We start from the raw sequence: 19,195 nt of genomic DNA, 5'->3' as shown, positions 1-19,195 counted from the left end.
GAGAAATCAAGCGGAAACGGATGTGACTTAAGGTTGCAGGCGGAAGTTGTAGAATCCATAGCACGACAAGGGTGTCAAAGAGCAGTGAGGTTGGTCAGCAGAAAAAGCTTTCCTTTCCTTGTATTTTTATTCGATAATATCTTAATTTAAATGTAGCAATTGCATGTATGTCTGTGAAGTATGCATGTATAAACAGAGACAGTGCGATAGAGAAGCAAGGTCTTACAGAAAGCTGCTAGCCTAGCCACGTAAAGCTACCTATAAATGTATAAATGAGTTTTGTCTGCACTCTGTGTTCATTCATATCTTTCATCTTTGCTAGATCATGTACAGGGGTCAGTTGCATAAAGTTAGCCACCATGTTAAGACTGTGTTTTAAGACACTAGTTTGACCAGCTCGCAGTTGCCAAATCAGTCATACTTTCTAATGCAAATAAGACCAATCTGCCTTTTCATAACTGAATTTAAAAAAGTTATGACCAGTCTTGAAGAAAAAAAAATTAGATGACTAACTTTTTAAGACTAGTTTATGCAACCGGTTGCGTTTGAGTCGTGTTTATCAAAGTAATATTGAATTGATCAGTTCCGTTATATTAGTTAATACAGTTTCCACGTAGTAAATTGTATGAACGTTTTTAATGTGTAACATTTGATATATTTTACAGTATTGTATTCTAAGCCTGGTTTTGTTCATGTACAACAGCTGTTTATATGTTGTTCAAATTTACAATATATTCAAATTAATTGATTTAATTATTGAATGGATACAATAAGAAATTCAACAATACAAATTATTAATTTTTTTGATTAATATTGAATAGGAAAAGTAAACTTATGGTCGTAATGAATTTATTTAAATAAAATAAATAAATATTTTTTATGCATTTATAATGTATAATAAAAAAAAAGTCATTTATTCCTGTGAGCTCATACTGCTGTTTAGGAAGTGTATGCTTATTTTATTTTAAACATTACTAAAGAGAACCTTGAATTGAATTTCTCTTAGATCAGCTTTTTTTGGAACAATGGGTCGTCACTTCGGAGATTTGGCCAAGATAAGGCATGTGATCACCTACAGTATTTCTCCCTTTGAGCAGAGGGCTTTCCCAAACTACTTTTCTAAGGGAATCCCAAATGTTTGGAGACGATTCAAAACATCTGTATTCAAGGTTGCACCACGTAAGTCATCTTTGTCCAAAATTAATTATTTTTGAAATATATCATCTATAGTGATACTGAAGCGAACATTGTGTGTGACTAAACTTCTCTATAAACCTGTATCTCTGTTTACAGCCATGGTTCTGATGTACCTGACCTACACATGGGGAAATCATGTTCATGAACAGACCAAAAAAAAGAACCACGCAGACTATGAGAATGACCAATGAAATCGCTCCGCTGAGGATGCGTCCATCTCTAACTTCTTGTTTCTGTTCAGTAAAGAAAATATTTGTGAAAAATGGATTTCTGACTTGTTGCCAATTAATCACTTTGATTCAGTTTAGTTGTTTAATAAAGTACCTTAATATGATGCATCACTCAGATTTATCCTAATTTATTGTGTTCTTCATAAATATTTGAAATACAGGTGTCTTCTGGCAAGTGCTTGTTTTGCTCCTGCTACTGGATACCATGGTACATGTGAAGGCAAGTTTTATTGTGTTCTATAGAGATTTATTTTTGTTTTGGAAAACAGTTGAGGATTTATACGTGATAATGATATTTGACTTCTATGACTATGAGCAAGTCTGCTGTCTGCCATGTAAAGATTTCCCACGTTTAACGAATTTCATTAAAATATTTGGAGTGGTCATGCCTTTTTCAGTGTGAATGATCTATGTCAGTACAGAAAGCTGACAAATGTACCAATTTACCCTCCTTCTACTATTCATGGACATCTTAATTACTTGGTAGAGGTTTTACAAAACCCTAAATGTTGTCATTGGCACAAGGAACCACAAGCTGCAAATTAATACATTCAAATATATGGTTATGTATTTATTTAGATATGCCCAATAAAGTGTTAACAGAACACGCAACAATGCCACGATTGTTCAAATGAGGTGGGAAAGATTTTATGTCACTAATGCTGCATTTATTTCTTCAGAAGTGAACAACAGTAATATTGTGAAATATTAGTGTCATTTAAAATATTTGATTTTATTATATTTTAAAACGTAATTTATTCCTAAGATAGCAATGTTGATTTTCAGCAGCAGCCACTACTCTAGTCTAGTCACATGATTCTTCAGAAATCATTCTAATGTGCTGATTTGCTGCTCAAGATTATTTTTTTTAATAGTATCAATGTTGAAAGCAGTTTTCAGGGTTCTTTGATGAATAGAAAGTTCAAAAGAATAACATTGCAAATATCCTTACTGTCATATTTGATGCATTCAATGTGTCATTGCATTAGTATAAAAAGTATTTTATTTAGAAATAATCTTACTGACCCCAAAAATTCTGAACGCTATGACTACCGAAAACAATACTAATTTCCATTCCTTCCAGTGTATATTAATATAAGGCCTCCTCTGTCATAATGTGTTCAGTGGCATGCTCAGTTTAGCTAAGCTTATAGTAGCTTTCATTCTGACTTCAGTTTACATCGACACATTCCGTTATAAACACTACCGCATGAATATGAAGATGGGCAGCATATATGAGACATTCTACCAGAAATGTACATTTCCACTTGTAAAAATCTCTTATTCTTAATAAATCTCTTATTCTTAAATCTGAAAGTTGAGTCATATGGAGGACATGTTAATCTATATGAAGCACATATCATGCCATCTCAGCATGTTTTTAGGATTGAAATAAATACATTTTATACGCATTTCACCCCTAAAATTTCAGGCCCTGTCACAGACCAATTTGTATATGTTAGAATGGTTTCCTAATGAATTTCTTTGATACAAATAGCATTTTCTTATTGGTCACATGTCCCTGATTGTATCTAACATGGTTTTGTAATTTCTATAAGGAATATAAAAAAATAATGTTTTACTATGGCATGCGTTAAATACATATTATATGCAATAAAGGTAATACAAAACAACAATGCCATTTATTTGTCAGGCCCTGTCACACAGAGATATGACAGGGCCTGACGGTCGGCCATTTTAAACTGCCATTACTCGGCCTGCTTGCTTAACAACTGTTAACATGCAATCAAGGAATTTCAGTAACTTTTTTAGACATGTTTTGGATTTAAAAGATTTTCATTCTTTTCTGGGATGTTTTATCGTGACAGGGCCTGACCTTTTAGCTTGTCCTCCTCAAAGAAAAACATACAAAAACAAGCTTAAAATCATACAATGCAATGACAGAACTCACCCTTGATCAGTGTCAGCTTCACCTCAGTCAAATTATGTCACTTCCTTTGAGTCATACCTTTAAAGGCGCATTACACACATTTTATGTTGAGTTTTATGTAAACGTGACAGGACTGACCGAAAACATGGGGACAGTTGTAAAATAGTATTTATTTGTAGAATTTATGTAGAATTTCATGTTTTGAATCAGTTGATGTGAATGATAACAACTTAAACTTGTTGGAGTTTTTTTTCATAAATAACAGTTTTTAGCATAACAAAACTATGAAAGCTGTAGGTCCAATTTGTCTGAGGACAAGGACAAGGACAGGATTTGTAATTTTCAAAAGGGATTTTAATAAATTAATAAATAAAATATCTGAGAACCGAATGAATGACATATTGCTTTACAGAACAACTCACAGAAATCAACCATCAGTCAGTTTTAGACATACTTTTTATTCACTGTAACAAGTCAAGGACAGATCATGTACATTTCTGGTAGAATGTCCCATACAGTGTTGGGGGTAATATATTACAAGTAACGTGAGTTACGTAATCAGATTACTTTTTTCAAGAAACTAGTAAAGTAACGCATTACTTTTTAATTTACAAGAGAATATCTGAGTTACTTTTTCAAATAAGTAACGCAAGTTACTTTTTTTTCCAATTTATTGATTGACAGCTCTCCTGTCCCCATGTTGAGAGGAATCAGAAGATGTTACAGTAGATCTAAAATAAAAATGAATATGCATTAATTCATCTCACTCACACAAAAAAAACACACAGATTCAGTATTCCTCAAAATGAATTAAAAAAATGCAACTCAGAATATGACGCAAACCTGCAATAATTAAATGTTAAACAACACAAATATCCTTTATGTATTAAATCCCATTCTATTAACCAATGTCTTTGCTTCTGACCTTCGATGATCCAGTTCAACCATACTAATAAGCACAAATTACTCTAGACAAATATTTTGTGTCTTTTTTTATTGCTGAAGTGTGTTGAAATTTCTTCTTCTGCATTCTACTGTACAGACGTAAATTTACTTTCCCTTCAGCCTGAGGCTTATTCATTTTTAAAGGCTTTTATATTTGCCAAAAATATAACTTTTTTATTTTAAAATCAAACAAACACGCCCTGTCCAGATTTAAAAAGTAACGCAAAAGTAACGTAGCGCATTACTTTCCATAAAAAGTAACAAAGTAACGTAATTAGTTACTTTTTATGGGGTAACGCAATATTGTAATGCATTACTTTTAAAAGTAACTTTCCCCAACACTGGTCCCATATACACACATATATAACTGAGTTTGTAGCTCAGCACCTCTAATTAACCACACTTCATTTGTTACATGTTTACAATGTACTGCAAAAGGATTTCCGCTACAGTTATATATGTAACGGCTGCAATTCATCGGTGAGTTTGTGTTCAGAGAATTGTTTTTTTTTTTTTACGAAATATTTCCCATTATCAAATAAAGCAGACTGTTGTCTGTTTCAACATGACTAGGCGCCAAGTGAGTTAAAAGTAAATTCAGCACCCTGGATATTGGGGATGGGATTGACAGTGAAGTACTTTAATAAGCATGGGTAACTATGATGACTATTGTCCAAATTTGCTTCTGGGATTTACACACTATTGTGTCAATTCACAATGACTAAGCACAGGCTTTCACGTCCCTCCCATTAGTTCAACTACTGCGTTGGCCGGGGTGTTGGCTTCCTGCTTATGGAGATATTAATCCCTCTGGCTCGACTGCGAGCGTCTTTTCTTACTCTTGGACGTTCGCTGTCATCTTCTCGTAGACTCTTCGGTCGCAGCATGGCCTCTGAATCCGTTACGCGCTTTGATTTTCTGGTGATTGGCGGAGGATCCGGAGGGCTGGCCGGTGCGCGGCGGGCGGCTGAACTCGGTGCCACTGCAGCCGTGATCGAAAGTCACAAACTCGGAGGTACCTGCGTGAGTAAAAACCGTCCTGCTCCTGCAACACCACATTTCCCTTAGAGCCACGTAGATGTGTTCTTTAGACGAGTTATTTACAGTAATTGGTCGCTGCATTAGTCACATGAACAGAGGTGCTTTGGGAAGCCTCCAGATCCAGCGCTTTTTGTGGGGTGTTTTTGTGTGTAATGGTTTGCACCAGCACCTATGCATGCTTGTCTGGTGATATTATTGACTTGGTTCGTTAAACAACTTCTCTTTCTTCTACAGGTGAATGTTGGTTGTGTTCCTAAAAAGGTATTTGTTTTCCCCTTTATCCTTACTCTAAATTGATTAGGTGAATGTGAGTAGTGCTGTCAAATAAAAACGCTCATAAAGTTGTGTCCTTTCTGCATGCTTCCAGGTAATGTGGAACACATCCACCCATGCAGAGTATCTCCATGATCATGAAGATTATGGGTTTGAGGAAGCAAAAGCACATTTCAACTGGCAGTAAGTAAGATTCATCTTGGTTGTTGGGTTTGATTTTTGTGTATATGCTGAGTGTATAGGGTTATGGCAAGCCATTGCAACATTAAATATTCAAAAATTGAAATGTGTTTATTTTTTTGCTATTTTGTTTTTATTTTTTTCTGTGTTGATTTATTTTTGTGTTACTAGTGTCTGTTATTTAATTACTATTATATTTAATTGTATAACTACTACAATTACTATATAATTTAATAGTGACTAGTATATTTGTTCAATATCTCTGCTATTGCTGGTGTTGGTTCATTAGATACTAGTATTGATTCTGACAGTAGCTAGGGCTACGTTCACACTGTCAAGTTTTTGGGATTGACAACCGCATTTTCTTTACAGGTGTGAGTTTTGAAATGTCCCATTCACACAGCAGCTTACAGTTGTGTTTAGAATACTGTCTGTATGAACGTGCAACGGGAGTTAAGCCCGTATTCTTTATCAGTAACCATAGTGACAGTGACCAAAGTAAAATCAAAGATGGCGACGTCCATAAAACTGAAAGTCTTATCACTTTCTGACATGACAAGAGTCCAATCGAGCTGCGAGTTCTTTTGTCAAATCTTCATTAACCAACAGCAGCTTTTAAATTTGGGTGGAGAGCAGAGCATTTGAATCACACGCAGAACACAAAACTGACGGGAGCGGCTCTGGTGGAAAACTGACGGGCTCTAAAACGTTCAGATGGAAATTACCGAAAACGCACGTGAAAACATGTAACATACGTTAGACACACGTTTGTGCGGCAGAGCGGCTCTCTCTCGCACTGTATGACATGACAGACAACTAGTTGTCCAGTCCTGTTCCGTTCACACAGCGTGTGTGTTCCGAGAATGCGGTTGTGAGTCCTGAAAATTTACGGGTGGGAGTTTAGTTACAGAATGCGGTTGTCACGCCCATAAATAACCAAACTGTGTGTGAACATAACCGTATTAAGGACTCAAAAACAGGACTGACAACCATATTCTGCTGCTGCGTGAACGTGGCCTAGTACTTGTCAATAACCAGGGTTTGAAATTAACTATTAGCCAAACCAAAAATATCATTAAATATCAGTAATAAACCAGATCAAAATCACTGCTTAGATTTACATTTAAATTATTATTAAATCTGATTTCTAAATCATTAATATGTTTTCAGTTTTACTACAGTCAATCGTTTTTATTAATTCCATAAAAAATAAAATAGAACTAAAAAATATAATTCTCCCCAATTCTCTTAAAAAACAGCATTTCTTTATTTCCAAATTTAGCTCACGTCAAAATCATAATAGTTTACTGATTAACACGTTGAAGATTAGTGGGCTGGCTGCCAATTCATGAAGTGATGAGCTGTTCCTAAGGTTCCATTCACACCCACAACGAGAAGTCTAAGCTTAATTTATAACATATATTACACAAAGATTCCATTCAAGCAACAAAAAAACAAATGCTTTGTTTTGTTATTGTTGGAGGACATAATTTATGAATCATAACCAGCCAAATTGGCTAGAGAATTGATATTTGTTACCTGTCACGGTGGGCTTTCACCCACATTTGGTGATTTAGCTGGTTTTAATTTCAAATTATGTTTATAATATACCAGTAAACATTCTGTTATTACTGGAACAGTATTTGCCATTGAATTCTATGGGAATTTGCAGTTCACATATCAACTATTCACTTCTAACTAGTATGCATTTTAAATACCTTTTCTATGTTACTTATTTCAAGTACCTATTCTACTAGTAATTAGTTAATAGTAATTAAAAATAAGTACTTATTCTGTTTTTACTAGTAATTAGTTCATAGTATTTAAAAATAAGTACTAGTAACATCAGTAAAGATAATGGTTTTTAAGGGATACATGTAATGAGAGCTTGCCATAGAGGATATTGTTTCTGCAAGAAGATGTGGTAATTCGTTTCACAAAAAGGTATTTGTTGCTCTTGTGACAGTTGAGGATAGTCAAGTTCCCGCACACTCTGATTCATTACAGCTTTCAGTATTTATTTTGCTTCCCTTTTGTGGTATATAATATCAGTACAGCTTTAAGTGGATGTTTCTGTCAGACACAAAGGCATGAGGTGGAGTAGTTTGTTTTAGTAGTAGGTGAGTTATGCTGTAGAGAGTTCAGCTATCAGGATTTCTGTGATATGACAAAGCTGAATTAATAGAATAAAGGTCACTCTTTGGGTATGTGTATTTTCAGGCTCATTAAACGTAAAAGGGATGCTTACGTTAGTCGCCTGAATCAGATTTACCTGAACAACCTTGACAAGGTAGGCTGCAATAAGCTACATTTAAATCAGCAAATTAAATAGGAAGTGAAAAGTAATTTGTAGTAAATACAAAAAAAAAAAATCTTAGATTTTTTTAAAAACCAAAATGCATGGTTTTAAGTGGTCATATCATGAAGAATCAAATTTTCTTGATCTTTACAGTACTAGTACTACATTGTACTATAACAGTTTTACATAGAAATATTAAAAGCATGTCAAATTTTTTTTTATAATATTTAATTGTCAGAGACAGGGTGGAAAATTTTGCCCCTGAAGCATATTGCTAACTGACTATATACTATGTGTATCTCAAGGGAGAAATTAAAGGGATAGTTGACCCAAAAATGAAAATTCTGTCATTAATTACTCACCCTAATGTCGTTCCAAACCCGTAAGACCTTCAAATTAAAACATTTTTGATGAAATCTGAGAGCTTTCTGACCCTGCATAGACAGAAACACAACTGAAATGTTTTATGGCCCAGAAAGGTAGTAAGGACATCGTTAAAATAGTCCATGTGACATCAGTAAACAATACTGTTTTGGTACTATGATGAATAGAGGCAGAGACTGACCCGGAAGAGAAGAAATCGCTGAATAAAGTCGTTATTTTTGTTTTCTTTGCACACAAAAAGTATTCTCGTAGCTTCATAATATTGGTTGAACCACTGATGTCACATGGACTATTTTAACGATGTCCTTACTACCTTTCTGGGCCATAAAACGTTTCAGTTGTGTTGCTGCCTATGCAGGGTCAGAAAGCTCTCGGATTTCAACAAAAATATCCTAATTTGTGTTCCAAAGATGAACGAAGGTCTTACGGGTTTGGAACGACAAGAGGGTGAGCAATTAATGACAGAATTTTCATTTTTGGGTCAACTATCCCTTTAAGTAGCATAATGAAAATGCACGATATGACCTCTTTAAACCTTTAGAATTGGTATTGATGTGCAGATTAAGAAGTTGTTTGTGGTTGTACACAGGCCAAAATTGAGTCCATTCATGGCTATGCAAGGTTCACAGATGATCCTGAACCTACTGTTGAAGTTAATGGAAAAAAATACACAGCTCTTCATATCTTAATCGCCACTGGTGGCCACCCGTCCACTGTCAGTGAGAATGATGTTCCAGGTGATCTTATGTTTGTTCATTTAAAATGTACCTTATTCTGCTTTACTTGTCAATGCATCCTTATTATGTGCACTTGCCATTAATGTGATTTTTTTTTACTTATTTTCATCACTTTTTTGACAGCATTTTGTTAATTTCAATGTTATTGCAGGAGCCAGTTTAGGCATTATCAGTGATGGATTCTTTGAACTTGAGTCTTGCCCTAAGTAAGTGATTGATTGCTGATTCCTACTTATATTATTGTATTTTCTCATTATCCTAAAATAACCGATCACTGTTTCCATCTAGACGTAGTGTGATAGCTGGGGCAGGATATATTGCTGTGGAGATGGCTGGTATCCTTTCCACTCTGGGGTCCAAAACGTCCATCATCATACGACAAGGAGGGGTAAGAGCCCTGCTTATTGTCACCTGGCTAAATGCTACTGTCATGCATATCCTAAAGTAAGCAATGACTGTGTTTTCTCTTTTCAAGGTACTGAGGAACTTCGATGCCTTGATAAGCTCAAATTGCACGAAAGAATTGCAAAATCATGGTATTGACTTACGGAAAAATACTCAGGTAACTAGTAGTGAGTATTATTAAGAAAGGTATTATGTAGCTGGTCTATCTTTCCAGTGTGATGTATCAGTTTGTTTGGCAGATTTTCAGTTACGATCCCCCCAAAATATATCTTACATCAGTATATCTAAACATTCTGATATTGTTCACAGGTGAGGTCAGTGCAGAAGACTGACAAAGGCCTTTCTGTTACGCTGGTGACAATAGACCCGGACGACAAAGATGCACAGGAGAAGTACAACACCATCCATGAGGTGGACTGTCTGCTCTGGGCTATTGGCAGGGAACCCAACACCTCTGGCCTCAATCTCAGTTCAATAGTAAAACTGAATTCTTTTTATTATAATTATTAGTATTAGAATATTATTAGTAATTATAATAAATACCTAAGAAGCTTAAAGGTTTGTTACAGGATTATAAATTAAACTCTATCTAAATCATCTGTGGCATGATGTTAATTCCCAAAGAATGAAAATTCCTCACTTTTTACAAGCTAGAAAAACAATTTTTACAGTAGTGCACTTACAATTGAAGTTTATGGGGGATGGAACTGTATATATTACATGTAAAACATATATAATTTTATATATACATATAAATATATAATTTTGGACCTCACCAATCAAAATGTCATAAAATCGATCTTCCAGTGAATGGTCAGACTTGTGGTGATGTATTCTGAACTACTCCAATCACTTAGTTAGTTTAAACTCTGTCCATGTCTTGCAATCAAGCTCTCATTCAGTTCTGCCTTAATCCAATCAATGACAGACTGATAGAACCAAGTCCCTGCCCTACAAGTTTTTGTTTTATCAATAATCCATTTTACTTTGATGTACGTTACAATATGGAAGAATAGATCTGTTGCTAGTTCAGTTAATTTGCAACTTCAGCTATGATATACGTTACAATGAAACTAGTGTGCTAAAATCTTGCCTGTGCAAATTTCTACGGACAAGAATTATTTTGCTAATGCTTAACTAGCAGTTCATGCAGCTAGAACGGTAGAGACATACACAACTTTAAAAATTGCCCTCTGGAATGCTTTGTCATTGTCACATAGTGTACGCACCATTTTTGCTTTTTACAAACTGAGGCATCAGTGAAACATGCCACAGATGCTGTTGATAAAGTACAACTGAACAGAACATTATTTTAAACCACAGAAGCTACACAAGTAGTATAGTATTGTAAGCGTTATCTTTGCACTGTATCAGTTGGTGATAAAGTAAGACTAACAGTTGGATGCATTGTTATTCAGGGTGTGAAGCTTGATGAAAAGGGGCATATCGTGGTGGATGAGTTCCAGAACACCACTCGTGCAGGTGTCTATGCAGTTGGGGATGTTTGTGGGAGAGCTCTTCTTACACCTGGTATGGTTTCAGGATCACATTCTATGGAGGATTTGTTCCTACATGCATTGAAATCTTCTGGGTGTTTTGTTTTAATACATAAAATAGCTCATTTTTATACACTGTACTCTGTTCCGGCATGGTATTCATTAATAACACTCAGAAACCAATTAAGTAAGAGATGTAAAGTCTTAAAACAATTCATTAAGCTTAAAAGATCATGATGCACGTTGTGCAATTCAGTCTTCCTATGATTCAGTTGGTTTATGTAAATAACACCTTTCACATTGTGTTTAAAACAGCAGATCCTCCATACATGAGGAAGTTGATTTTGTGCATTTTTTGTTACTCTAGCGACATCAGCTGGTCAGAGTAGATTGGACATGCTTACCATTTATCACACTTTTTATAATTAAATAGTTTATCATCTGTTGGATGGGAATGTATATTCATTTTTTTTTTCTGATAAGCTGTTGTTGCTTCCTGTTTTTGTTTGTATGGACAGTTGCTATTGCTGCTGGCAGAAAGCTTGCTCACCGGCTGTTTGAGGGCAAAGCAGACTCCAAAATCAATTATAATAATATCCCTACGGTTGTGTTCAGCCACCCACCTATTGGCACAGTGGGGCTAACTGAAGGTGAGCTTATGTACAAATAATGCTTCCTTACAGTATCTTGAAGATCAGACTCCATATGTAGCATTCTTTTATATACCATTATAACGTGTATTCATCTTTTAGTTTTAGTAATTTTTATTGTTTTAATTTTTACTATTTTTATATCTATCTTTTAAGTTTTTATTGTTTTCTATATTGATTTTTTCTGCTTTAGTTTTAGTAATTTATTACTTCAACATCAACATTATTTCAGTTAGTTGCCAAGGAAACATTTCTAATTTTCATTTTAAGTTTTTCTGTTTTGTTTTCTCTGTACTGAACATTTACTACAACAGGGTCCACATCTATCTATCTATCTATCTATCTATCTATCTATCTATCTATCTATCTGTCTATCACTCTAGATCTCTCACACTCTTCCTCATATTTACTTTATTTTCCATATAATAGATTGACACATGGAGTTGCAGACAAAAACATTTTAGATAAAAATATCCTAGATACCCTTTTGATGATAAAATAATACTGATACTAAAAATAATAAGTTCTTATGTTAAAGCAATAAGGGCCAGATTTACAAACCCTTGTTTGGCTTTAAAAAACTACTGTAAGGTTTTACTTAAAACAGTTAAGTTGTTTTTGCATCTGACCTTATTGCATATGCATTTGTAGGAGTTTCCCTTTCAGACGCAAGATTTATTGGAAGAGAGTATTTAAAGGGGTCCTATTATGCTCTTTTACAAAGTCTTGATTTTGTTTTGGGGGTGTACTAGAACAGGCTCTCATACTAAGTACTAAACATTATTTTTCTCATATTTTACATTCTTACAACACCTCTCTCTCCAGTCTGGCATGAACGGCTTGAATAGTTCCTGTATCAAATGAAGGCCTGCCTTCTGAAATACGAAATGTGCAGTTGTGATTGGCAGCACTCGGCGCCTGGTCGGGAAATGTCATGCCCCTTACTATAGCCGCCTGCGAGCTTCAGTGTAAATATTGTGTCAATATCAAATCAATTTGAGCGCGATTTACATTTACATTTACATTTAGTCATTTAGCAGACGCTTTTATCCAAAGCGACTTACAATTGGGGGATACATAAAGTGATTCTTCTTAAAGAGGCAAACAGACACAAGAAGTGGTTGTAATACCAAGTTCTTAGACATTGTTCAAATAAGTACAAGCTAGAAAGAGAAGGAATAAATAAAGAGAGATAAAAGTTTTTTTTTTTTTTTACCCGGATTTAAACCCGGATGATTGTAACCACTCTAAGTTCATCTGCCTTGGGAAAGCTAGCGTGTCTCCGACATAGTGATAACACTCGTTGCCTTCTCTAGTGCAGCTCAACCAGGTCTCGTCCCATTCGCCGATATTTGTGATATCACAAATCCCGGAAAATATGCATTGTAGTCCAAACAAGTCGTATGTTGTAGTTTTTGAAAAGGGATTTCTGTTAAATAAAATATCTCCTTTTGAAGTGGACTTTGAGCTTTGTAACTTTGCAGATCTTTTTTATGCTCAAACAGCAACATTACAGACAAACTAAAGTTGAAAAAGTGAAAAAACATAATAGGACCCCTTTAAATGAATCACGGTGATTGACTAAGGTTTGCAATGGTCAATTTACTCATATTTGTGCCATTATTTAACACCTCAAAAAAACATCGTAACCCATTTTGAACCTGTGTTGTTAGTAGATTCCACACACCTGATTATCATCAGCTCTGCTTCTTTTCAACTGTGCTAATTTGTGCTGCTCTTGGTAGATTGCATTGGTCATTATGGAAATGATCCTGCTGCATCTGTGTTCTTTAATTCCTGTATTGTCAGTAGATCACTAGCAAAACTTTACACTTCCATCAGTGCTTTTATGGGATTGTGGACACCATTTTGCCTTGTTTAGTAAATCTGGCCCTAAGTCTGCATGTAGCATGTCCTAATGTGTGTTCAATATACTGACTGACTGACATCTTAACTAATGGGTTGAACTACCCTTACAAAATATATATATATATAAATATATGTTTTGTAGATGAAGCAATCAAGACCTGGGGAAAGGACAATGTGAAGGTTTATACCACTTCTTTCACCCCCATGTATTATGCCATCACCACTCGAAAGAGTCAGTGCATTATGAAGTTGGTGTGTGCTGGCCAAAATGAGAAGGTGAGGTCATAATCAGTCCATCGATCATAAATAGGTTGAAAATATCAAGAAGGATCTTGAATAATATATAATTTTATTTTAACGTTTTGGCATTACATTAAGTCATTATAAGTCACTTTTCTTTTTAGGTGGTTGGTCTCCATATGCAGGGTTTTGGCTGTGATGAGATGCTTCAGGGTTTTGCTGTGGCCGTTAACATGGGAGCTACTAAAGAAGACTTTGACAGAACCATTGCCATCCACCCGACGTCCTCAGAAGAGCTAGTAACACTGCGCTAATCAGGTGTTCATATTCCAAGATGAAGCTTTGTTCCAATCTAAATAATAAAAAATATCTTTGACTATTCTCCCACCATTAGTATTTTGTAATGACAAGAAGCATATATTTGGTTTGTTATATCTCTGGGGTCATGTATTATCGCCAGTGATTAAGAAACACATTACTACCGTTCATCAGGCTGTGTCTCTTGTACATTGCATTGTTGTACCCCATCGCTCCGATTTTTGACGGGCATTATTGCTTGATTGGAACAGGGTCAGATGAAGGCTTGAAGCTAAAAGTGAAATTAAATGTTTACAGTCAAACTGTTGCTTTACCTTTACATTTTTAGAAGGTTGGATTCAGAGAGTTGCTTTCAGTAGTAGAGGGTAAATAGGGCTTACTCAATATATGTAAAATAAAATTGTGGATCTACACAGTTCAGCACTTGGGCATAGACCCTGAACACATTTACAAAACAAATTTGTCTTTGTGTGGTTAATTGATCTTTTCTTATTTTCTGTATTGACATTGTCAATATACTTTTAATAAACCTGCCACTTTTCATAAAAACTTATATTGACAATCTGTCAATTCTTCTAAAGTTTAAAGTGTGTTGCATTTATAAGAGGCATTAAGGGCTAGGGAAGTTATATAAAGCAACTGTTCAGAATGACATTTGACACTTACTATGATTAAAAACTTCTAGTGTTGGTTGGTATTAGCAAATATTTTCTTGCTTAACATTTACTCAGCTGCTTCCATTTAACATTGTTTTACTACGAAAATATAGAGGAATTTCAGTTACACTTACTGTATATGCATCTTTCTTCATCTATGGGGTTTTAAATAAAAACAGATTGAGGTTTTATATGAATATGTTTGGCTGTTGGCTAAGTTTGGTCTCTAAACAGCATCTTTTTATGAGATGTGGTGATTCAAAGGCTGTATTAATCAGCTGATATTTTGAAAGGCATTAGCAGATGTCCATTTGGAGTACATTTCATTTGCAATAAAGTTCTCATTCACATAGGCAACATATAACGCATTGAAAAGCTCATATATTAACCTACCTAGTTGTGTGCTTGTCATGTTACTTTTAAAAATTGGCTACACTACCCATCAAAAGTTTCGGTGTGTGTGCGCACTTTGGATGGGTTAAATGCAGAGCACTAATTCCAAGTATGAGTCACCATACTTGGCCACATGTCACTTCACTTTCACTTTTTTTACTCAACATGGCTACAAATTAAACAATAACATGAAAGAACTCAGCTTAAAATAACTTTTCTAATATAGATTTTAAAATGTCTTATTCAAAGCATGGATGCAATATCCAGTATCCATTACTCCAGTTTTCTGAGTCACATAATCCTGCAGAAATCACTCTAATACAGTGGTTTTCAAGCCTGGTCCTGGGGACCCACCGCTCTGCATATTTTGTATGGCTCCCTTGACATACCAGCGATAACCAGCTCATTAAATGAGAGCTCCATGAACTCAGCCGAGTGTGTCAGATAAAGAACACATACAAAATGTGAAAACCACTGTTCTATTACACTGATTTGGTGATTTCAGAATAGTCAAAGTTTACATTAAAATATATTTTGTGCAAATCGTAACATTTAAGAATTCCTTGATGAGCCTACACATTGCATATTTCTGATTAAATGCATCAAATGGCTCATTTATTACATAGTACCCACAATACTTGAGGGAATGTTTGCCTTAAAGACATCAAAACCTGAAAGCATTTTGAAAAGATCAAAGACACATTTGAAACCATGGTTGGCGTGGAGAATTGGAGACAAAAAAGGACCAGACAGAAAATGTTTATGAAAAAGATTTTTTTTTTAATGGTTAAAAGGCTTATATAGCCACTTTTGGATCAAATTAAATATACTTAATACAGTTTTATAATAGGAACGGTGTAATACCATTAAAACAGAAATTAAGTTACATTTAAAAACAAAGAAGGTCATGAAGTGAAACAATGAGCTGCTTAATTTCATTACCCCTGAGTTTCATCTCAAACGATGGACAGGCAATAAACCTAAAACAGATCATACAGAAGCCTACATGGTTTTTACCAGGCTTGACTTGCGTAAACATGACTTCAACCTAAACAAAGAAAAACGCAACGCGTGTCTGCTGGTACTGGTAATGGCACAGAATAATTCTCATTTAAACCCAATACCAAATAATTCGTTTTGAAAGTCCAGTGTCCAAATAGTATGCGTAAAAAAAGCGAAGTACAGCTTAAAGAGTCACATTAGTGCTTCTAATATCCACCATAGCCACCTCTTCCATATCCACCACCACCACCACCGCCGCCTCCTCCGCGTGGGTAGGGCCCACTGCTCCTGCCGGAATAGTAGCCTGCTTTCATAGCGCCGTAACCTGAAGACTGCTGTCCATAACCCTCGCCGAAGTCGCTGTAGCCATTCCCGTTGCCGTATCCACCGCCCGTCTGGTCGCTATAGCCTCCTCCGTAGCTACTTTGACTTTCGTAGTTGCCAGCATCGTTACCGTAGCCGCCGTTCTGATAGCTGTAGTCGCTATAGTAACCGCCTCTTCCGCCGCCATAACCGCTTCCCCGGCCCATTCCTCGGCCTCCCCTGCCGCCGCGACCGCCGGCAGTTTGCATCTCTTGTTTGGTGAGAGCCTTCTTCACCTCCACCTTGTGTCCGCTGATCACGTGGAACTTCATGACGACGGCTTTATCGGCGGAGTCGTTGTCTTCGAAGTAAACAAAACCGAAACCTCGCTTTTTCCCGGTGTCTTTGTCGGTGATGGCCTGAGCCTTCTCGATGACACCGAACTGGGAGAAATACTCTTGGAGGTGTTCGTCCTCGATGTCGTCTTTCAGTCCCCCGACAAATATTTTCTTGACCTTGGCTAGTGCCTCCGGTCTACCGGCGTCTTCCCGAGCCACCGCTCGCTTCAGATCCACGTTGTTGCCGTCAACGACATGAGGCCTAGCTGCCATGGCGGCGTCCGCTTCCTCAACGCTCGAGTACGTTACAAAGCCGAAGCACCGGGAGCGCTGCAGCGGCTGGTTCATCACCACCACGCAGTCGGTCAGCTGTCCATATTGTTCAAAATGTGCCCGCAAGCCTTCGTCGGTTGTTTGGACGTTCAGGCCGCCAACAAACAATTTGCAAAGCTGGTTAGTCATTTTCTTACAATGGACGTACTGATTGAGAACACGCGGAACGGAAGAAAGAAGTCAATGCGTTAGAAACGCGGGGGCGGTTCCATTTGCGCGCGTCAACACATACGTAGTGGACTCTGATTGGATAAAAAGTAAAGCACTTAAATCAAACCCATCCTTGATTAGCAAGACGCATTGTAGCCTGGAACTAGAATCAAAGCTAATTTGTGAATCCATTCGTTTTGGGTTTAAAAGCGTATTTTTGTAGTTAACACATTCGTTAATGTGTTATATGTAAACTTGACAGCAGGTACATTTCTGTTGCAAATGCCATTCTACTCTGAATCCTGGAAATATCAGGGAATTGAAAGTGTTTTTTTAGACATTTCTATTGTAAAAAAAAAAACACTTTCCTGTTATACTCAGTATTGTAGTGTTTATTTTGCTGCAAATAAATCTTTGAGTGCAATTTATATAATATATAATATATTTTAAATCTCAGTAAGTGTCCAGTGGTCAATTTCCAAAAACTAAGAAATCAGGCGAAACACACACACACTGTAACTATGAACTTTTAAACCCCCTTACAAAGTTAAATCACGTCTTAAAACACTGGATTACAGGCATTTTACAAGTTTATGACCTGTTTACCATATTATGATGGCAGTTCATAAGCATCTTGGTGAGCAAAACTACTCTACACAAAGCACAAATGTGTTTCAGTGATTCTAAAAAGTTTAATATATACTGATTGAGAACACGCGGAACGGAAGAAAGAAGTCAATGCGTTAGAAACGCGGGGGCGGTTCCATTTGCGCGCGTCAACACATACGTAGTGGACTCTGATTGGATAAAAAGTAAAGCACTTAAATCAAACCCATCCTTGATTAGCAAGACGCATTGTAGCCTGGAACTAGAATCAAAGCTAATTTGTGAATCCATTCGTTTTGGGTTTAAAAGCGTATTTTTGTAGTTAACACATTCGTTAATGTGTTATATGTAAACTTGACAGCAGGTACATTTCTGTTGCAAATGCCATTCTACTCTGAATCCTGGAAATATCAGGGAATTGAAAGTGTTTTTTTAGACATTTCTATTGTAAAAAAAAAACACTTTCCTGTTATACTCAGTATTGTAGTGTTTATTTTGCTGCAAATAAATCTTTGAGTGCAATTTATATAATATATTTTAAATCTCAGTAAGTGTCCAGTGGTCAATTTCCAAAAACTAAGAAATCAGGCGAAACACACACACACTGTAACTATGAACTTTTAAACCCCCTTACAAAGTTAAATCACGTCTTAAAACACTGGATTACAGGCATTTTACAAGTTTATGACCTGTTTACCATATTATGATGGCAGTTCATAAGCATCTTGGTGAGCAAAACTACTCTACACAAAGCACAAATGTGTTTCAGTGATTCTAAAAAGTTTAATATATTTTTATTAGAAAAATAGTAATTTTTGTGGAATAGCCTGGAAGCACTATGAACAAACTCAAGTTAACTTTAGGCCTGTATAGGCCTCAACTTGGTCTTTATGTCTTACACTGATCACTTTTTGGCACAATTAAAAATTATATATGATGTTTTGATGTGTAGGAAAGTAGGTCACCTAGGCTGAGGGACAGTGCAACTTTATCATTCACTCAGTGTTTATAGGTTTATGTGTTTGTACACTTGTTAGAAGATATATTCCTTAATCCAATTAAAGTGCATTTTGTTGAAAGTTAAAGGATGCCACCATTTTAAAACAAGCAAGCCAAATAATAAGGTGACTGGTGGGAGTATTGGGGATTACTGAGGAGTTTCCTAGGTGAGAAAAAGAGCAGGACACCTGCAGTAAGATCGTTGGTTAAAGATTATTTAAAAGTGTAAGTTTCAAGCGAGATGGTCAGATGTTTGGCTT

General features: G+C 36.0%; 3 protein-coding genes across 6 annotated transcripts; 2 read left to right on the top strand and 1 right to left on the bottom strand.

Annotated features, from left to right (window-relative positions):
* Nucleotides 1–2: 2 nt before the first annotated feature.
* On the top strand, nt 3–1,811 carry LOC107593202 (cytochrome b-c1 complex subunit 8-like). 2 transcript variants are annotated; one of them, XM_016282816.1, is made up of 3 exons: nt 3–89; nt 1,007–1,179; nt 1,294–1,811. In XM_016282816.1, the coding sequence occupies exons 2-3, from the start codon at nt 1,026–1,028 to the stop codon at nt 1,386–1,388; spliced, it is 249 nt and encodes an 82-aa protein (XP_016138302.1). In that variant the 5' UTR covers nt 3–89; nt 1,007–1,025; the 3' UTR covers nt 1,389–1,811. The 2 variants fall into 2 exon arrangements, with proteins under 2 accessions (XP_016138302.1, XP_016138303.1); XM_016282817.1 differs by having other exon boundaries at nt 46–93.
* Nucleotides 1,812–4,618: 2,807 nt separating this feature from the next.
* LOC107593200 (glutathione reductase-like) lies at nt 4,619–15,227 on the top strand. Of its 3 annotated transcripts, XM_016282813.1 has the most exons (14): nt 4,619–4,743; nt 5,133–5,286; nt 5,539–5,565; nt 5,672–5,760; nt 7,978–8,047; nt 9,030–9,177; nt 9,329–9,383; nt 9,466–9,565; nt 9,653–9,739; nt 9,892–10,059; nt 11,001–11,112; nt 11,597–11,728; nt 13,740–13,873; nt 14,002–15,227. In XM_016282813.1, the coding sequence occupies exons 1-14, from the start codon at nt 4,679–4,681 to the stop codon at nt 14,149–14,151; spliced, it is 1,491 nt and encodes a 496-aa protein (XP_016138299.1). In that variant the 5' UTR covers nt 4,619–4,678; the 3' UTR covers nt 14,152–15,227. The 3 variants fall into 3 exon arrangements, with proteins under 3 accessions (XP_016138299.1, XP_016138298.1, XP_016138300.1); XM_016282812.1 differs by lacking the exon at nt 4,619–4,743 and having other exon boundaries at nt 5,006–5,286; XM_016282814.1 differs by lacking the exon at nt 4,619–4,743 and having other exon boundaries at nt 5,221–5,278.
* Nucleotides 15,228–16,024: 797 nt separating this feature from the next.
* LOC107593199 (heterogeneous nuclear ribonucleoprotein A0-like) lies at nt 16,025–17,381 on the bottom strand. Its single transcript, XM_016282811.1, has one exon. The coding sequence runs from the start codon at nt 17,307–17,309 to the stop codon at nt 16,413–16,415; it is 897 nt and encodes a 298-aa protein (XP_016138297.1). The 5' UTR covers nt 17,310–17,381; the 3' UTR covers nt 16,025–16,412.
* Between the last annotated feature and the right edge of the window lie 1,814 nt (nt 17,382–19,195).

Source organism: Sinocyclocheilus grahami, unplaced genomic scaffold, assembly GCF_001515645.1.
Source record: "Sinocyclocheilus grahami isolate Dianchi unplaced genomic scaffold, SAMN03320097.WGS_v1.1 scaffold167.1, whole genome shotgun sequence".
In the NCBI taxonomy this organism is placed as follows: Eukaryota; Metazoa; Chordata; class Actinopteri; order Cypriniformes; family Cyprinidae; genus Sinocyclocheilus; species Sinocyclocheilus grahami.
The sequence above is the reverse complement of the archived record's forward strand: the minus strand, read 5'-3'. Positions and strand labels throughout refer to the sequence as shown.